Source organism: Anopheles ziemanni, chromosome 3 (genome assembly GCF_943734765.1).
Source record: "Anopheles ziemanni chromosome 3, idAnoZiCoDA_A2_x.2, whole genome shotgun sequence".
NCBI classification, from domain to species: domain Eukaryota; kingdom Metazoa; phylum Arthropoda; class Insecta; order Diptera; family Culicidae; genus Anopheles; species Anopheles ziemanni.
Window position 1 is genome coordinate 95,613,595 of NC_080706.1, and position 18,676 is coordinate 95,632,270.

General features: G+C 45.5%; 7 protein-coding genes across 7 annotated transcripts; 4 read left to right on the forward strand and 3 right to left on the reverse strand.

The window, feature by feature from the left end:
• Positions 1–143: 143 nt before the first annotated feature.
• Positions 144–5,196, reverse strand: LOC131289620 (exportin-5). The gene is made up of 6 exons (XM_058318914.1): positions 5,071–5,196; positions 4,505–4,775; positions 1,756–4,436; positions 1,317–1,683; positions 1,087–1,255; positions 144–1,018 (listed from the first exon to the last, which is right to left on the reverse strand). The coding sequence occupies exons 2-6, from the start codon at positions 4,621–4,623 to the stop codon at positions 656–658; spliced, it is 3,699 nt and encodes a 1,232-aa protein (XP_058174897.1). The 5' UTR covers positions 4,624–4,775; positions 5,071–5,196; the 3' UTR covers positions 144–655.
• A 1,551-nt stretch (positions 5,197–6,747) lies between these two features.
• Positions 6,748–7,891, forward strand: LOC131287699 (nucleoporin Nup37). The gene is made up of 2 exons (XM_058316775.1): positions 6,748–6,964; positions 7,036–7,891. Exons 1-2 carry the CDS (start codon positions 6,815–6,817, stop codon positions 7,858–7,860), a joined length of 975 nt encoding a protein of 324 aa, XP_058172758.1. The 5' UTR covers positions 6,748–6,814; the 3' UTR covers positions 7,861–7,891.
• Positions 7,892–8,006: 115 nt separating this feature from the next.
• On the forward strand, positions 8,007–9,013 carry LOC131286753 (small ribosomal subunit protein uS2m). Its single transcript, XM_058315750.1, has 3 exons — positions 8,007–8,144; positions 8,213–8,272; positions 8,330–9,013. Exons 1-3 carry the CDS (start codon positions 8,117–8,119, stop codon positions 8,962–8,964), a joined length of 723 nt encoding a protein of 240 aa, XP_058171733.1. The 5' UTR covers positions 8,007–8,116; the 3' UTR covers positions 8,965–9,013.
• An 11-nt stretch (positions 9,014–9,024) lies between these two features.
• On the reverse strand, positions 9,025–10,071 carry LOC131285934 (uncharacterized). The gene is made up of 4 exons (XM_058314788.1): positions 10,014–10,071; positions 9,602–9,949; positions 9,436–9,543; positions 9,025–9,359 (listed from the first exon to the last, which is right to left on the reverse strand). The coding sequence occupies exons 1-4, from the start codon at positions 10,069–10,071 to the stop codon at positions 9,025–9,027; spliced, it is 849 nt and encodes a 282-aa protein (XP_058170771.1).
• Positions 10,072–10,305: 234 nt separating this feature from the next.
• LOC131285935 (RNA-binding protein 28-like) lies at positions 10,306–12,365 on the forward strand. The gene has a single exon (XM_058314789.1). It carries the CDS (start codon positions 10,306–10,308, stop codon positions 12,319–12,321), a length of 2,016 nt encoding a protein of 671 aa, XP_058170772.1. The 3' UTR covers positions 12,322–12,365.
• A 30-nt stretch (positions 12,366–12,395) lies between these two features.
• On the reverse strand, positions 12,396–13,325 carry LOC131289889 (oxysterol-binding protein-related protein 11). Its single transcript, XM_058319228.1, has 2 exons — positions 13,144–13,325; positions 12,396–13,073 (listed from the first exon to the last, which is right to left on the reverse strand). Exons 1-2 carry the CDS (start codon positions 13,223–13,225, stop codon positions 12,517–12,519), a joined length of 639 nt encoding a protein of 212 aa, XP_058175211.1. The 5' UTR covers positions 13,226–13,325; the 3' UTR covers positions 12,396–12,516.
• An 891-nt stretch (positions 13,326–14,216) lies between these two features.
• Positions 14,217–18,398, forward strand: LOC131289322 (polycomb protein suz12-B). Its single transcript, XM_058318554.1, has 6 exons — positions 14,217–14,480; positions 14,549–14,595; positions 14,662–16,352; positions 16,413–16,770; positions 16,843–17,137; positions 17,995–18,398. Exons 1-6 carry the CDS (start codon positions 14,273–14,275, stop codon positions 18,396–18,398), a joined length of 3,003 nt encoding a protein of 1,000 aa, XP_058174537.1. The 5' UTR covers positions 14,217–14,272.
• Positions 18,399–18,676: the final 278 nt, after the last annotated feature.

Here is an 18,676-nt window from a genome sequence, read left to right on the forward strand (position 1 = left end):
TTATCTTTTTCGTTATTATAAAAATATTTAACAAATTTACAGCTCCTACCCTAGGAGGTCGCTGGGTGACGATGATCCTCAGTGAAAACGGTTAAAACACATTCAAGGAGGCTTTTCGTTTGTTCAAAGAAAAATGCAGGCTGTAGTTTATAACGAGGAAATTTCATTTCGACTTTCAGCATGCCAAAAATATTGGAGTGTGCCAATTCTTGTTTTACAATTTAGAACAGAAAGATGTTCCGAAAACAAAACCGAACATCAAAGTTGACTGATTTATCAAAATTGATAAATAACTAATTAAACAAGACAGAAAAAAAACAAATGCATGTACGTAACAGTTTTTGAAACGCGATCCCGTGAGTTAACGCTTTTCCTTTGAGGATTCTGCTTGTTCACATATCATCCAAACGGGAATATGCTAACGTTATCAAACTATAAATATATATAAAATAGGACTAAATTATATATACTTCATATAAACACAATAGAAGACGATACATTCACTACATGAAAGTATTCACAAATCGAACGGGTTTTAGTCCTGGCATTGATGTTCACAGCAAATGTTTGCTCCTCTCGCCAAAAAATCCGTCCGTCGGGTCGGATCAGATTTTTCAAGAACTATCTTCTAACTGCTAGCAGCAGGATCCTTCTCCTAGCTGCGTCGTGTAAATAAATGCGCTAGCCCAGTCTCCTGATTCGTTTCGATGAGGTTAAACGCATGGGATCGTTGATTGTTCGGTGGTGGTACGATCGGAGGGAGATTCAATATTTTCACCTCCTTTCTGCCATGCTGCCCAATGTTGCGGCCGATGATTTGCGAGGTAATCTTTTTGAACAAGTCCTTCTTAGCTTTATCGATTTTGTTACCCTTGGTGCCACCGAGGGCAATCTTTTCGTCCAGCTTCTGAATGTCTGCGGCGCTAACGTTCGGAATCTGCTGCAGAACCTCAAGGATGTTGGGAAACTTTGGTCGCAGTATTTCGTACGCCTGCACACCCAGTGAAATGAGCGATGTCTGGATTGGGGAGAATACATTGGTTATTGTCACGGTTTGCTTTGTGAGGGCTTATTAAACAGTCGTACCTGGTTGGATTCATGCTGGCCGTGCAACTGTAGAGCCTTGAGTACGGCGATGATTATATTAGATGCCAGCGGTTCCGTAACGAGCTGCTCCGTCGCCAAGAACCTTATGATTGGACCACTAAGCAAAGTCGCTTTCAGGCTGGAAGTACTGTCATTCCACGAAAGGACGCTAAAGGAAAGAGAAGCTTTTAGTACACAAGCACGATCGTTTCACGGACACAAAGCAGTACCTTAGAACGGTCATAACGATCGGGTTGCAGGTGTACTGGTTGCGCAGCAGTTTCGCTCCCAAATCACTAATAACCTCCGAAGTCATGGCCGATTGTGCGGCCCGTGTCAGTGCTTGCGGAGGACCGTCCATACTTTGATCGTCATGATCCATACCGCTGGCCATGGCAGCATCCCCGGCCACATTTGCCGTTGGATCGACGGCGCTGCCAACGAGCGCCACCTTCAGCACATCAATGTACTCACGCGTAAAGGTTCGATTCAGCATATCCTCCAACACCTCCTGTGTATCACTTACATCCTCGCCTAGCTCGCCCGATTCATAGAGCGAAGTAATGTAATGCCAACGGGCGGTCAGTCTTGTTAACACTGAAAAAGCAACCAATTGCACAATTATTAAAAGATCGATATCGATCAAGTTCAAACTCTATCGATACTTACTGAACGGTGATACATGGGCAAATATTGGCAGTAGAACCGCTTCGTGGAAAACCGGGGGACAGGAATAAATAAATGGCTTCAGAAACACCCGTACGATGGTTCGCAGGCGGAAGTCGGGCACATACTCCAGGCTCGAAAATACGGTACCAATGATCGCATTGGCGATGCCAGGAAGTGCGTACAGATCCCGGCCCAGCGAGGGACCAGCCGATCCCATCATATGATAGCAGTGCTCGAAAATAGTCGATAGAAACGTTTGCATACGCCCGAAAGCTGTCGGGGGCATCTTTTGCGATGGATCGAACGGATCCTGTAACACCGGTGACACACCGAGGAGTTGCTTTTTCTCGTGCTCCTGCATGCCATTCGCATTGCGGAACGATTCCGTAAACGATTGCAACGCGTCAGGCTTCCAGAGCTCATTAAGGACGCGCATCAACGAAAGGATATGCGATAGCAATGGCACTACGTGTGAGGTGGCCGGATTACGACAGATGGGGTTACCAGACTCGGTGAGGGCTACAACAAACCCGCCCCGCGAACATCGATCCGGATCATCCGGCCACGAGCAACGCTTGATGACGCCAAGGACGAGGTTCAGTGCGTACGTGAGCTGCCGCCGGTTAAAGTTGTACGGATCTTCGATAGAAGTGGAGCCCGGTTCGATGGACGGTTTGTTCAGGCCAACAAAGTCGATGAAGGTGTGCGCATTCTCCACAGCCGGTGCCAACAGACAGCCCCAAAGGGACACAGCTTCCCGGATCACCTCCGCAACGAAACCTCTTTGCCGTTCGAAATCGCAGAAATGATTCGATATCAATAGCAGCGCCTCCAATAGCGTCACCTGTTCCACTTTGCTCAACTGATCCGGTTGCCGAATGAGGTTCTGAACGCTCGTGTTGATCTGGTCGAATATCGGCAGCAGCAATAGTGGGTATTTGTGTGCGATCTTTACCATCAGTGAAGCTGCATGCCTTCGAAGGTTTTTAACCGCCGTCGAGCGCGCTTGGCGCGTTTCGCCTGGAGCCTGGAAAACGAGGGCAGCGAAAACCTTTTCCAAAACACGCGGTAAGAGCTGCACACCGGTCATGGCAACACAGTTTGCCGCCGTGATCTGGCACGAGGACATGCTGAGAAATACGAACAGCGAGGAAATGCACGAGAGAAGCACGGACAGGATGAGCGGATCGGTCGAATCCACCTTCAAACATTCTTCGAGCAAGCGGAGGCCTGCAGCAACCGAGGGCCGCTCGGTGACCATCAGAATTCGAGACAATACACCATCGAGGACGTTAGTTAGTGCATCCCACTCGAGGTAAACCGGATCGGAGACGGTGCAAGTGGTATTCCTTTCCGTAGTGGACGTTTTTTGAAGCCTTGCGTTCAACCAGGACTCGCAGTAAGAGAACGTCACCAGCGGTGATGTCAGCGTCGCTTGACGAAAGATTTCCAGAAAATCCGTCCTGCAGCGGAAAAAGAACACTAGCCATTCCTCTTCCCCGTCGTAGTCTAGGCTAGCGAATGTTTGCGGATGCATTGTGACTTCCGTCGGCCGGGTAACTGGATAGTTTACCTTTATGATCTTCGGACCGATGACCTCGATCACCTTTGGAATGTACTCGAGCACCATGTGCTCCTTCGAAATCTGCTCATGTTTCAGCAGGCTTGTCCAAATCAGTGCAGCCGGATGGGCGAGGCTGTAGCTCGAATGGCGAGTGAAAATCAGCACCGTAGCCAGAAAGGTAGCCAAGCATTGAGGTCGAATCGGTTGGCAATCCTCTTTACCCCACAGAGTTGTTAACTGGGAGGCTAATCCGGTAAGCACTTGAACAAGCTTCTTCAGGAACTGGTAGTACGCCTCCGTTCCGAGTCGTTCGTTCTGTGTTGCAGCCTGATACAAATGTTCCACAGGAGCTTCCTCGAAGAGAAGCAGCAGCGGCTTGCGATCCTTCAGCTGCCCTCGACGGTTCGCTATTTGCCCAAGGCACTCCGCTGAAGGCTGCTGGAACTCGACGTCAGTAAGCAGGATACATAAGATTTGGAGTAACCGGCCGTTGGATGCCACGATGTGATTGATAGAGACCCATTCTACGAAGCCGGTCAACGTTTGCAGTGCAACCTGGACAACACGACTGTGCCCGAGAGCCTTATGCTTATCCCCCACCGAGGTTGCGTTTCGAAATTCGTTCACATGCAGTTCTATTAGCCGGAGGAAAAAGTCGAATATCTCGGACATGTTTACCGTCAGCGCCTGATATATATCCTTCCGCCGCTGGTTGGATTCGATCGTCTGCAGCAGCGCCACATCTTCGACCAGGCGAAGAAAAACCAGCAGCACAAGCTCCGTTTGAGCGGTCCCGTTCGAACATGCGTTGCTCAACTCGGCTAGCAGTGTTGTCCATTGCTGAGGCCACTCGCGCTTAATCATTTCTACGATGATCCGCGCCACGCCATCCTTGATGTGCGCCAGATTTACATCTTGCGCTTCCCCGACACCGGCGTTCAACAATTTCATCGCATTTTCTTTGATGAAGATTTTTTCCTGCTGTGAAATGCTGTTCCATTTGAACTTGATCGTATGCTCCATCAGTTGCAAACCGAAATGTCGAACTATGGGAGGAAAGTTGCCCGTTACCAGCGAAAGTCCAGCTTGGGCGCAGAGCGGAGAGATATCTTTGAACCTGAAACAGAAAGCAAAACATTAATCTAAATTCAAAGAATCCCTCAATCAAGTAATCAAGATAAATACTGTTCACATGCAACGTAGGCATCCATCCTTGCTTCCGATGTTGCTTCTGGATCCATGGTGATCTTGACTGCACGAGCCAACTCATTGGCCAGTTCTGCCACCTCGTGGGCCATTTCCATCGACGGTACAGTAGTACAGTAAGAACGCAGGGGTTCTTCCTCGATACGTTGAAAGGGTGGATGGCCGCGAGAGCGCGGGAATAAATTTTAGGCTTTGCGACGCGCACTGATCAGGTTCACTCGCTGGCAGGAAGTTTGCACTATGTGATCGGCTAACTAGATTGAAAGCAGAAAACATGATTTCATTGTAACCTCTACATCATCGGTGAAAAACAGTTCAACAAAGTTCATGATTGGCAGTACGTTGCACACTGTCCGGGAGCATTTCAACATTGAATTATAGTAGTGCATTGTTTATATCTCCAGTTTTTGACTCATGCTCCACGAAGAACGCCAATGCAAAAATGTGTTTCCCCCATCATCTTGCCCACCGTGACTTCCAGTATGAAGCATGCATGGGTTGCCGTAGGCCTTTGGAATTGGTACATAAACTGGAAGCTTTGGAACTTACCGCACACTTGTCCTGGTATGCTTATGCTAACACTTCACCATTTCTTATGCTAGTTCACTGGGTTTTTCACTTTTCCTCAAACGTGGACAGCGAATATGGAAAATTTGTCGCACGAACTAAACTTGTAAACGCGGTCTCGCAGCGAAATCTTCTTCTCTTCTTGCGCGTCCCCCTTTTCTTTGGCTCTACCAACGACATCTGCTTCTGTCTAAAAAAACTTCAGTTTTGACATCTTGCAGGTCGAGCAGAATTCAGTTGGCGCAATGAGGCAACACTTTTTACCATCTCGCACCGAATTCAATGTATCGACAATTTATTTATCGTCCGCAATATGTGGGGGATCTTAAAGAATCCCTAGATGAAGCAGTTAAGCTATTTAATTTGCACAACCAGTGCTGACAGCCCAAGGAGAACCCTGCTGCACTTGCCTACCAAAGGTATCCATGCCTACCTAAAAGAACCTTGCCAAGTGTATTTTTGGTAGGCATGGACACCTCATAACCTACCAATAATTTGTTTTGGGAGGCACCGCAGTGGAAAGTGGTACTGGCTGTCAAACCTTTGTTTGTTTACTGTTTACTGTGCAAGTCTGGCCAACTAGCTGCGAGTTAAGAATAACGCTTTCGCGGGTTTGAGTGTCGGAATCGGAGTGAAGTTTATTAAACAATGTGTTAAACAACATCATGAAACATGGTAGGAAAAGGGCAGGAAAGGAAACAGGATGAGACGATGACCCTTAGCGACAGGCGCCGAAACTGCAACTCAGTGTTAATAGTTGGTCGGTGTCGGTTGGACATCACGGCGATCATCGGTTGTTACCGGGTGTAACATAGCATCGGTGGCCCGTGTCCGATAGCAGCGCTTGGATCGACCGACTCGGGGTGGTTAACCGGGGCCGGGTTAACTCGCACCAGACAGTAAGTACGTGTGTAAGAACCCACAGCAGAGAGTTCTTTCTGATGATGATTTGTCCGCACTTTTCACACATTTCAGTGTCTCGACAAGGAGGAAGAAGCGGCTTGAAATAAACATGAATGCATTCTACGTGTTTTCAATGGGCATGACGGAGTGGTGCTGCACATCGTACATCGAAGGAGCCTGCTACGATCCGTGGTCGCTGTTTGCCAGCACGAACCAGAGGAGGCGTCGGACGATTTCTGAACATTTCCCCTGATTGCCTTCCGAACCGGACGATATGTATATAATATTATCGTTGTATCAAAATAATAAAACAATCAAAAATATTTTCCTGCATGAAAATAATTATTTTGGGAAAGAAAAGATATCCTGAACCCAGCTCATATAATCTACTACGAATGGGTATACGTTTTTTACGCGTATAGCCAGAAATAGGTGTTATAAACACGTTGCACAGTCACGTTGTCAAAACAGTTCTCTTTTGCGGTGTCCCGCAAGTATCAAGAGAATTGTTTTACCATTCTTTTCAGAAGTGTTTTACATCCAAAATTGCATAGGAAATCTGCTGCAAAAGAAGGTGTAAAACACTTCTGAAAAGAAGAGCGATCAGGTCTCAAGAGAATTCTTTTACATCAAAATGACGCCAAAATTTCTCGTTGGGAGCACATTCCCGCGAAATCCAGCAACTGCTCGACGAGAAATCATGACCTGACAGCATTTTGCTGGCTGTCAATATACCGGCAATTGCGCTTGTTTGTGTTACCTTCGCCAAAACGGAATCGAAAGAATTTTGTCTACGCGAGTATCATTTGCCTGATCAAAATGATGGATTTGAAAGGATCGCCAGCGAACCACACCATTACCCTTATGGACCAGATCATCACGTTCGAACTTTCCCCATACGAGTGGTCCCAAAATCTGCTGTGCATTGCGCTGCACAATAAACTTGTGCTTGGATCAGTTCGCTTTCCGGTAAGATGGCTTGCAAATCGCGTGAAAGATCATGTCCGTACTTATTCTCTGATTTCCCGTCTTCCCTGTAGGAAGAAAGCGAAAACGAGGGTTTCAGATGGCAACAGCTGAAAGATATTTATCACGAATGCCTCCCTCGGTGCGTTGCGTTTGCACCGGAGACATCGCTGGTCGTGATACCGAAGGTGGTAATACTAGCAACTGCTAGTTCGGATAACAAGATTCGTATTTTTAAAACGGATTTGGACGACGACAAGAAAAACGACACCGTCCAGATCTTAAAAGGACACCGCTCGCACGTGAACCATGTTAGCTGGGATCCTGATGGTGAATTTTTGGCATCTTGTAGTGATGATAAATCTTGCATACTGTGGGAGTGCGCTGAAGGCTACAAACGGGGGCCTACGTTTGTATTCGACGCAGCCGTGATGGTATCGAAATGGCACCCGGAAGAGCCAGGACACTTGTTGATTGCGGTAAAGTCAGGGGCTCTCCATATCTACAATGTGCGTGCGAAAACATCAATTTTGGTTGTGGAAACGGACACCAACCCACTTACGTGCATGGACTGGAGCTTGAACAATTCTAGCTACGTTGCAGCAATGGCTAGTGGCATCATTTATCTCTGGGATCTACAAAATTCAAACTGGCCAATGGATACCAATGCTATGCACAATGAATGTGGACATGTGGTGAAATTTTCACCCCGTTCAGATCATATAGTCGCCTCAATCGGAAGGCCAAACGCAACGCTGAAGGTAATGCATTTGAAAAACAAGCTACCGCAGATTGAATCGAAATTGGCTACCTACGGTGGATTGTGCTGGCATTATCAGTTGCCATATGTTGTTGCAGCATCCGATAAAAAGTTGAATTTTTGGAAAATCTCATTCTAAAAACTACTGTTCTAATAAATTCCCTTATTTCTTTCAAAAACTGTTATTTTTCTTTTTTTGCCACTCTATCTGAATCGTGAGAACATCCTTGTTTTCCAGCAACCTTATGTAAAAGGGATAGTCGAAGAAATGTCAAGGGAAGTCAACATAAACAGCACGCTTCGGCAAAACACCGAAATATAAAAACATTTTACAACACTGAAACTGCGTTGAAGAACTTCGTAGAGTGAAGTGGTTCCAGCCTGAAGCTGTAAAAATGCTCTCACGAAGATTATGTTCTGCGGGTATGTTGGGTTTTCATGAAAAAACCGTAAATTAGCTCTAACATTGTTACATCATTGTGTGATCATAGTGTTGCCCCGCATGATGTCTACATTGCCGATACCGGAGCAAGCGGTAGTGAGTGATAAAGGTAAATTCACATTAAGTTTTTATGAACAGGTAACGTGAAATTTCGTTTCTTACACAGGCTTCGATATGCTCAACCACCCAGACTTTTTCGGAGTTCACAAGCTGTTCACGGTGGAAGATCTCTTCAAATCCCGGGTCCACATTGGCCACAAGGAAGGCACACTGAACGATGGCATGAAAGGATACCTGTACGGTAGTCGGCTGGGACATTGCATTATTGATCTCGACAAAACTGTGGAGCATTTACGTGCGGCGCTAAATGTCGTTGCGCACATAGCGTACCGTGATGGGATTATACTATTCTTTAACCGGAATGCACTGAATGCACATGTCGTTGAGAAAACTGCCAGGGAATGTGGAGAATTTGCCCATACGCGCTACTGGCGAGGGGGAGTTTTTACTAACTCCAAGGTTCAGTTTGGTGCCGTGACCCGTTTGCCTGATTTATGTATCTTTTTAAACACCATGAACAATGTGCTTGATATGCACACTGCTGTACGTGATGCGGCTAAGATGAATATTCCAACAGTTGGTATCGTGGACACGAATTGCAACCCCAATCTCATCACCTACCCTGTTCCAGGAAATGATGACACTCCGGCAGCCATAGAATTATATTGTAAACTCTTTAAAAAAGCTGTCCTTCTAGGTAAGGAAGCAAGAAAAGCGCATACGGTTGTCGAAAACAAGTAAGTTGTGCTAGAAGATAGAACAGATGCGTAGATCAAATACAGTACTTCAAGATAACGTTGTTCAACTACTTTCACTTTTATTACCACTGCCTGCCCATTCTATTGTTTCAAACTGTACTTCGTTAGTGCATGCGTCGATGTACGCAATGACACAGAATTTATTCACCACTACCGAGAGGCGACAAATTCGAATAATGTACTTTAAATCAAGTTTTTGGGAAGAATTTTTCACCACATGCACCATATGGGAAGCGTGAAAACAAATTGGATCTCCGGGGTACAGCAAGAAATCGCATCCAAAAGCATCTCCGGATGTTATGAAGCCGCCATCATTCCATAGTGATTCGAAGACTTGATACTTGATGAGATCTTCGGCATTCAGAATCAATTTTGGTTCTGGGGTCGTTGTCTCTGAGGAAAGAAATTTTTATATCGTAGTTTTGTTTGGTTGAAGCATTTTTTTTTTTCTTACCAATATTGAGTTGATACTTTGTTGGAATTTGCACTAACGTATCAAACTTTTCCTGCTTAATCTTCTCCATTTCTTCGGCAAGCAACTGTTCTGCACTAATTTTAATATCTGAAAGAGCAGCACAAAGTTTAGAATCATCGCTACAGAGCAGCAGCATTAGCAGCACCTTCAATTTTCGTTCCTGATTTGAGCAGTTTCTTTCTTTTGCCCTCCACAATCTTTGGCAAATGTTTGCGAAAAGCTTCCATTCGTTTTTCGATTACAGGCTGCCGTATTTCTTCCTTCTGCTTCTGAACCAAACTTTCGTGAAGCTGGATCTGTTCATCACTAGGGACATTCATGAAGGCAGCATTTCGATCGACTAGTTCTATGGCATTTTTCGCCAATAGAAATTTCAACTCCACCGTCGAAAGTACAGCGGGCAATCCCTGCTGGTTAATATTCCTCGGGTGAGACACTGGCACACCAATCAGATTGCCAACAATTCGAAACTCGGACCGCAGCCTAAAATAATCTGTACAAGCGATACGTTTTAGTTACCGGCATTACAGTACACGAAATCAACACCACAAAATTACCATTCGCATCATAAACAAGGCCTCGATCGTGCTGAAAATTCACAATTATTTTTGCCATGTTGGTTGGCGGCAGTTTAGCACGTTGTATCCGGACCGAATTGTTTTGCATTGCGACCGTGGTGTATATATCTCAAGGTGTTATGACGCCCCTTCTAGCAACCTTGCTTTCTATGACAGCTACTAGGAACAAAACAAACCTAACCACACGTGTTTTTGTTGCGGGTCGTCGTATCACGCTGTTCGCCAAAAATAAGTAATTTATCCATATCTCAGACAATTTACTTAAGAAAAAATGTCTCCCATTAAAAATACAAGCAAGTGTGACGAGAAACAAGTGAAAGGAAATTCGACAAACCTTGACGAAGACGAAGATAAAGCGGAGGTGCAGGCAGATATCAACCGGCAGACGAATGCCTCCGACAAACTCAGCCGCTCTGAAATTCGCAAAAGGAGCAAGATATTCTTTCATCGTCAGCATCGTGTCATTATACGGAATCTTTCGTATCGAATCACCGAGTCGAAGCTGCGAAAGGAATTTGAGCGTTTTGGAACATTGGAGGAAGTTAATATTCTAAAGCGCCCGGATGGAAAATTGGTAGGATGCGCGTTTCTTCAATATTCGACAAAGGAAGAATCAGATCGAGCTATCCAGGAGATGGATAGTGAAATATTCATGGGACGGAAAATAGAAGTGTGCTACGCAGTTGATAAGTCGGATTATAAGAAGGTTAAAAACCGAAAGGAAGTCAAAACAGAGGAGATAAAACAGGATCCCGAAGAAGTTATCGACGACGATGCTGAGGTAAAAACTGAATCTACCGACGATGAAGATGATGAAGACGATGATGCAAATGAGGAAGAGGAGGAGGAGGAGGACGACGACGAAGACGACGGAGACGACGACGATGATGATGATGATGAGGAGGAGGAACAGAGCGATGATGATATGGATGAGGAAGAGCAGAAGCCAGTTGTTGATGAAAAACCGAAAATTAAACGAAAGGACAATCATTCGGAAGTTGAAGAAGGACGTACCGTGTTCGTCAAAAACATACCTTACGAGGTTGAAGCGGCCGAATTGAAAGAAGTCATGGAACAGTTCGGTACGGTCCAACAGGTGCTGATAAACAAGGATCGTATTTCAGGACACTCGAAGGGGACGGCGTTTGTAATTTTCAAACTGAAGGATTCCGCCCAGATGAGCTGCCGTCAAAATTTGAAGCTTCAAATCCATGATCAATTTCTGGAAATTCTTGAGGCTCTGCGGAAGAAAGATATAACTGACCGTACGAACGCAAAGGCGGAGAAGAGATCAAAAGATTCACGTAATTTGTACCTGCTCAAAGAGGGCATTATAATGGCTGGTTCACCCGCTGCTAAGGATGTTTCCAAAACCGATATGGCACAGCGTTTGCGCTTGGAGCAACGAAACAACGAAATGTTGAAAAGCTTCAATCGTTTTGTAGCGAAAGACCGTCTTACGGTGCATAATATTCCGCCCCATTTTTCGAACGATGATTTGCGCAAGATTGTTATTCAACACACCTCCTATAAGCCGATAGAGTGCCGTGTAATGCGTGATTCTCGCCCATCGTTTGGCAACCCGTTGGGCGCTTCCCGTGGATATGGGTTCCTTTCGTTTAAGCAACATGAAACTGCTCTAGAAGTGTTGCGTAAACTGAATAACAATCCTAGCGTGTTCGGTAAAAACAATCGACCGATCGTCGCTTTCAGTATAGAAGATTTAAAAGTTCATAAAATTAAGCAACAGCGGTTGGAAAAATCCCGTTTAAAGAACCCAACCTACCAAAAGAAAATGGAAGAGATTAAACAGAAGAAACAACAAAAGGTTGTTAGTAAGAAAGCAGCAAATCGACTAGAGCTTCAAAAGCTTGCCGTTGCGCCCAGCGTTGTTTTACAAAAGTTGAATTCGAAAGGAGCCAATTTAGTTGACACGTCCGGTATAAAGAAAAAAGAACGTAAACGGGATATCGAGATAACGCCATTTACCGGAGAAATTGCAAAGAAAGGCCGAACGAGTATCAGGTCGAATCGCAAAATTCATCATCAAGCCAATTCCCACATGGAACGCATTAAGGCAGAGCGCAAGGAGCAAAGAAAGAAAAAAGTAAAACAGGAACACGCACAAAACCGATTGCAAAAAAGTAAACCACCACAAAAGAAACCGAAGTTGGATCAGGAACTTCATAAAGAAGATTCCTACTTCAAACAAACCGTTGGCAAATATAAGGATATGATTAGTAATATAACAAAACAATCAACTAGAGGCAAATGGTATACCGGGTAAATCCTGTCCTGGTTCATGTTATGGTACAGAATAAATAGGAAATAAAATCACTTTTACAGAATAATGGAGTTTATTATTAGTTTCATTTGGATTCGAAGTTGACAGAGAAAGTTTCGACGTAAAGGAAACGGTAAGGACCAAGGAATCATTATTTAGATAAGAAAATACGTTGTGTGAAATAAACGGCGATTAGCTTTAGAAACTTTGTTCTAATCTTGAATCAGGAGCAAGTTCTTGATGTCGCTGTAATAATCCCAAGCATTGCAATAGACAATGAGTGCTTGCGGCGGACAATGCCTTCACTACCAGAAGGTCCGGATCGGTGTGTGATAGTGGGCTGCTTAGATTCTCGATGGCTCTTGCTAGAGCTGCATTGCTCAGTTCCGTCTGTTGCAACTGCTGTCGTGCGGCACCAAACGCATCATGTGCGGCAAGCTGATCCCTCGGTGGCAACGCCGTTCCGGTGGAGTTTGAATGGCTCTCCACAATCGCCCGCAATCCGTCCACCCATTCCTGCCGAGCACGAGCATCAACCGCCCGAAGCTTCAGCATATCGCCAGAAGCGCAATTGACGGTGAATGTTTTGGAATCCTCATCACTGGGGCATATCACAGCACCGGCTAGATGCACCTGCCCGCGGGGCGTACCGCTCACGATATGGGAGCTGCTTGAATCATCTCCAGATGGTTCGCACAGATAGTAGCTGAGCAGTCCAGCCTGTGCATCGACGCTAAACCAGCGGTACTGCCAGCCTGAATGAAACATAAACCATTGGATTAGTACAGTTGTGACTAATGTTGCAACTTTCTCCCCTATCACTACCTTTTACCACGTTCGTGTATTTGTAAAGCTGGCCACTCAGTGGCTGTCGATTCATGCTTAATACTTTGCTAAGGTTTTCCATGGTTGATATGATTTCGCGGGGGTACGAAGATACTTTTTACACGCCAACTAAACAATGCAGCAGCTCTGTTCCTAAGATAACAAACACAAACAATGCCAAAACTTTTTCCAATGTCTACAAGCTGTAAATTTTGTATTTGTCACAATACCGCACGATCAAGGTGTACACAGGCTTGTCTTTAAAGTTGAATAAATCACCAAAAAAGTAAAAAATAACTCGATGAAAGTCTATATTTAACTAACTATTTCCAAATTGTTTTATGTTTCTAGAAGCAGCACGAAAAGCAGACTTATTTTAATAAGTCTTGGAACTTTAATGCCTACCTTGAACTAACCGGTGTCCAACGATCTTGAGCAATTATCATGTTTCTGTCAAATTATTTGAGAAAAAAAACGATTGTACTAAAATACCAAGCGTCACTGTCAAGCGCTCGCTACCCTTTTGAGCGGGCAGTGAGTTATTCTGATATTCTAGAGAAATTCTTGGGAAAATAAGGAACGACTGAAAAAAGGCTCTATTCGTATAGTTTTCTTATAGCTTGACGAAGCATTGTATCATACAGGGTAAATTACTAAGGTAAGCAATAAGAGAGTTGACTGAAACATGGTTTCTGGCTTGTGATTTGGGTAATTTGGTCCGTGAATATGAAAAGCCATTGTAAGTGTGAAGAAGCGTAACATTGCAAGTCGTTCCCGCGTCCATTGCTCCGTGTCAAGGCAGCGATGGTTGGTTTTCTGGGATTTTTACTGCACGCGGTTTTATCACGGGGATATCGTGGGGCGAAGTATACAGACTCGCCAGACATACGCGGCTAGACGATTGCAAGATAATGCATCTGGCACTGTTGTGTGAGAGGGAACGGGACGGAATTGTTTTAGGAACAACACAGAACCACAAGAAGCCGCGTAACACACTGGTGCAATTGTTCCAGATAGTGTGCTGTATTGATTAATGGGGTCTAAAGTGGCTTTCGCTTTGTTTTCCAGTTTCTATTGAGTTCGTACGAGTAGGTTGACTCCTCAAATTGTTCGGTGATAGCCAGCGATCATGGAAAGACATGCTATGAAACACGCAAACGGTTCACCAACGGAGGGCAGTAGTACCCCTCCTATGGCCAGCGGAAACGACACTGCTAGCGGCAAAACCAAAAAGATGATGCCCAAGAAAAAGGAAAAGGAAGGCGAACTGGTGTACAAACAATGCAAGTCCGAGTTCTTGCAAACCGAACAAGAGATTTTCTTACAGGCTTTCGAAAGTAAGTGTTGCTCAGATTGTTTTCGTTCTTGGCCATGGATTAATGGGACACTTCTTTTCTCCTTCTAGAACCTTCCCAAATATACAGAACATTGGGAACAAGAAATAAGCTCCAGGTACCCGAAGGATGTTTTTTCCTTATGGCCATTGTCTAACACATGTCCTTTTTTGCTTTTCGGTAGCCAATCTTTCTTCATCGCAATCTGTCGTACATGCGCAACCGTATGTCCCGATCTCACAAATCCCGCCAGTCTTTCAAAATCGATTCGATGCTTGCGCAAAAGTTGAGCAAACTTCGCAGCGAAAAGGCAAACATTCTGTCCGCTTGTGGTGATTCTTTGTCACTGCTGTTTTTAGGAATTTTCGACAAGAAGAATGGAACGACCAGAATCACAACCGATGCGGCGGACGGTGCGTTTGACGATGAGCAGGATGAACAAAAATTTAGCTCGAGGCGATACGGGCTCGTTGAAACGTTTCTGCTCAAAATATCTCACAACAAGCGGAAGGACATTTCGTCCACGCTAAAGCAGGTCTCCTTTGGGAAGACCGATGTATTGATAAACCCCAAGGCTGATCAGATGACCACCAGAGACTTTGACGAAAAACCACCGGTAGTGCACATACCGACAGAGTCGTTCAGATATCTGTGTACACCAAATCACGTTGCAGGCCCGCAACTGTCAATCCTACTGCTGTTCCGTGTCCATCTCAAGGCTTCACCAACGGCAGCCAATGGCAATGGGTTCTGTGACGCTACCGCTAACGGTCACCTCAAAGCGGAACCTGCCAGCGATGGTGAGGAACCATCGGCGAAGAGACAGAAGCTGCACACCTTCACCAAACTGATGACCGGGGAGCTCAATATTTGGGGTAAGGAAGGTCCCATTAAGCTGCAGGAGGGAGAATACGAGCTTAAACTGCGTGAAATGATGCCACAGCAAAGGGCTTTCGTCGCGAAGAATAATTCCCCGTTGAAAAACTGGGGCTCGGAAGGGAGCGAAATGATGGACTACGAACAGTCGGATGATTGTAGCAACACCTCCAGAAACGATGAGCAAGCCGAACAAGAGCTAAAAGATTACTTCGAGGAGTTCCGGAAGCACCCGAGACTGAAGTTTCGTGTGCAGTGGACCAAAGATTCCGAGTGCGGGGTTGCTGAACTCAGTGCTGTGGGAAATGGGTGCAGTGATAAGGAAAACTACAAGCCACCGTCCTCACCGTCGGAGTCATTCAAGAAGGGTTTGAACATCAACATCAATAACAATAGCATTCTTACTCCGGCAGCTGCCACCGGGCGCATGAATGAAGTGGAGCAAGATCAATCATCATCCGATGGCAGCGACTTGCCTCCCAACAATATATTCCTTCCGGACAGCAATGCCTTAGTGCCTACCAGCAGTAGTAGCAACGGTGACGAAAGACGCATCAGCGATATTGCGGGACTGGAGCACGGCCACGAGGTTAAGCGTGTGATCTATCAGCTCATCCACAACAACTACACGCGCCAACAGACCGAGACGACTGAATTTACCTGCCCGTGGTGCTCCCTCAATTGCTGCATTCTATATTCACTGCTAAAGCACCTGAAGCTGTGCCATGCGCGCTTCGTCTTTAACTTTGTGCCGATTGCCAACGGAGCACGCATCGATGTTTCGATCAACGAGCTGTACGATGGGTCGTACAACGGATCGCCCCACGATCTGCTCGGTCCCACGATCGGATACTCCAGACGGGGCCCGGTACGACGAACGGTGGTGACGAATCTACTTGTCTGCCGGCCCCGACGACAGAAGCCGAGCCTGTCCGAGTTCATCGACACGGACGAGAACGAGTTTGATAGCCAGCGACCGTACATAACTGGGCACAGCAGGTACAGCAACAGTTCACTTTCGTAAGTGCAATGTAATTCTAACCGTTTCGCTCTTGCCAGGATGTATCACCACACCATGACCTGCCTTCCGGTGTACCCACGGGAACTGGACATCGATTCGGAGGGCGAAAGCGATCCGCTCTGGTTGCAGCACAAAACGATGCAAATGATCGACGAGTTCACGGACGTGAACGAGGGCGAAAAGGAGTTGATGAAAATGTGGAATCTGCACGTAATGAAGTACGGGTACGTCGGTGACTGCCAGATACCGATTGCGTTGGAGATGTTTATCGATATGCGAGGTCGCGAGCTGTGGGCTCGTAATCTGTATCGCAACTTTGTACTGCACATGAGCTCGATGTTTGACTTTGGGCTCGTGTCCGCCGATGTAATGCAGCGAACCATAAGAAAATTGCGTGTAAGCATAGTCAGCATTGGCGTTGGTTTGCGAAGAGTTTGAGATGATTTAGTCTCACTCTTTTTTTTTTAGAAAATTCTACTGAATGATGTGGAATTGCAGCAGCAAATCCGGCAGTCTCGCGACCAGCAGATGAGCTATTGGAACAACGTAACCGTACACAAGCAGGCGCAAAAGACGGAAGCCAGAAACGGCGTCGGAGAGCGAACTTTAGGCGCGGGCGCAAGTTCATCTTCCGGCAGCAGTATGGCGTCATATCACAAGGCTGTGCATGGCGGTAGTAACAGTGGTCCGGCCAGTGCTAGCGACGGCCAGCAGCGCAAAGTCAAGCCCACGATTACGCCGGCCAAAAACACTGATCCTTCAGGTGGGTATACGTTCCGCTGTTGTGCGGTCCAGCTTTAGCGGCACTTTTCTTTAGGACCAGCAATGCAAAACAAATCTCGTCTAGTTTTCGATATCGTCAGCTTTATGGTGCACGCTAGTGTTATTAAATCTATGATAATGTGTTGTACAGCATTGTTAGTGCAGTACAGCAATTTCAAAGTAGTAATGAAACATAGTGAATAGGCTTCAAATGTATCCCAAACAATGGAAAGCCTAACGGTTACAGCATGAGAAGCCATTTTCCCTTACCACACAGTTACCTTCAGACAATTCGAACGTTGCTTGAAATGTTTGTGGAGAATCTGGGGTGTTAGTACGAATTTTCTGAGCACAGTCCATAATATTTTTAGAGAAAACAAACAATCAAGAAAAAAATCCAATGATTGGTTGATCTTTTAATTTCAATTGGTACTTTTGCCGATTTCTTACCATTTTGGCAATCCAAGACACCGGTTCTTATTCCTTTGCACTCATGATTTTGGTTACCCACACTTTTAGTTATTCACCACAGATTCGTATCGTCTGAAAGCACCTGAAATTGATGGAAAATGGTTTTAATTTATAATGTTTTATGCTGGCTTTGAGATATTTTATTTTTTGTTGTTCATGCTCTCATGCACCATTACGGTTTATGGTGTCTCCATTCCGTCCATTTGTCCGTTAATCCTTTATTTTCAGTATCTTCGTTTGCTTCTTAAACTAACTTTGTTTTATGTTTTTTTTCTATTTCGTTTTCATTTTCTTTTATTTTCGTATTGCTGTTAAATAACCCTTGCGTGTTATGCGCTTCGATTCTGGGTTCGCTTGTTACTGTTGGCTGATAATTTTGTCATGTAGCCATATCTCCTCCGCGTCGCCGAAGCGCCACTGCTGCGGTCAATGGTGCAGCAAAAGGCACACCGTCCAGCTCCACGCAATCATCATCTCTATCATCATCCAGTCATACCAATACACATTCCACTGGTACGCCGTCCAAGGGCGGCACGGGGAAGGCGGTGCTGAAAGCGCCGGCCCCGCCATCCTCATCGACTCCCACCTCTGCTAGCAAGAAATCATCCTCCGCTTCTTCGGCGGTGTCCAGTAGCGCCATCGCCACATCCTCCTCCTCATCAAATCATAACAAGCACCACCAGCATAGCCAATTCAAAGCCGCCATGCTGTCCCCTGTAATGACGCGAAGGAAATCTCTTTCTCTAGGAACGCATCTTTCGCAGTCGCAGCGCAAACGGTCCCTCAACTGAGACTACGCGGCAACGGCTACGACTCACCAATGAACTCATAGCGGACAAGTGGAAAAGGAATATCCTGCGAAGAAAACAAGACGAGTAAAAAACCGAACTACCTAAGCACATAGTACTGCGAACTTATAGGATAAGATAAGTCTTATCATTCTTTTTTTATACGTAAATAACAAACAGAGAAGGTACAGGAAAAGGGCAACGAGGGAATGCCGCATAAAAGCAAAATTCTTTAAATTGACTCGGAATTGCAAGATAGAATTTGTTGGGTTTTGGAGCTT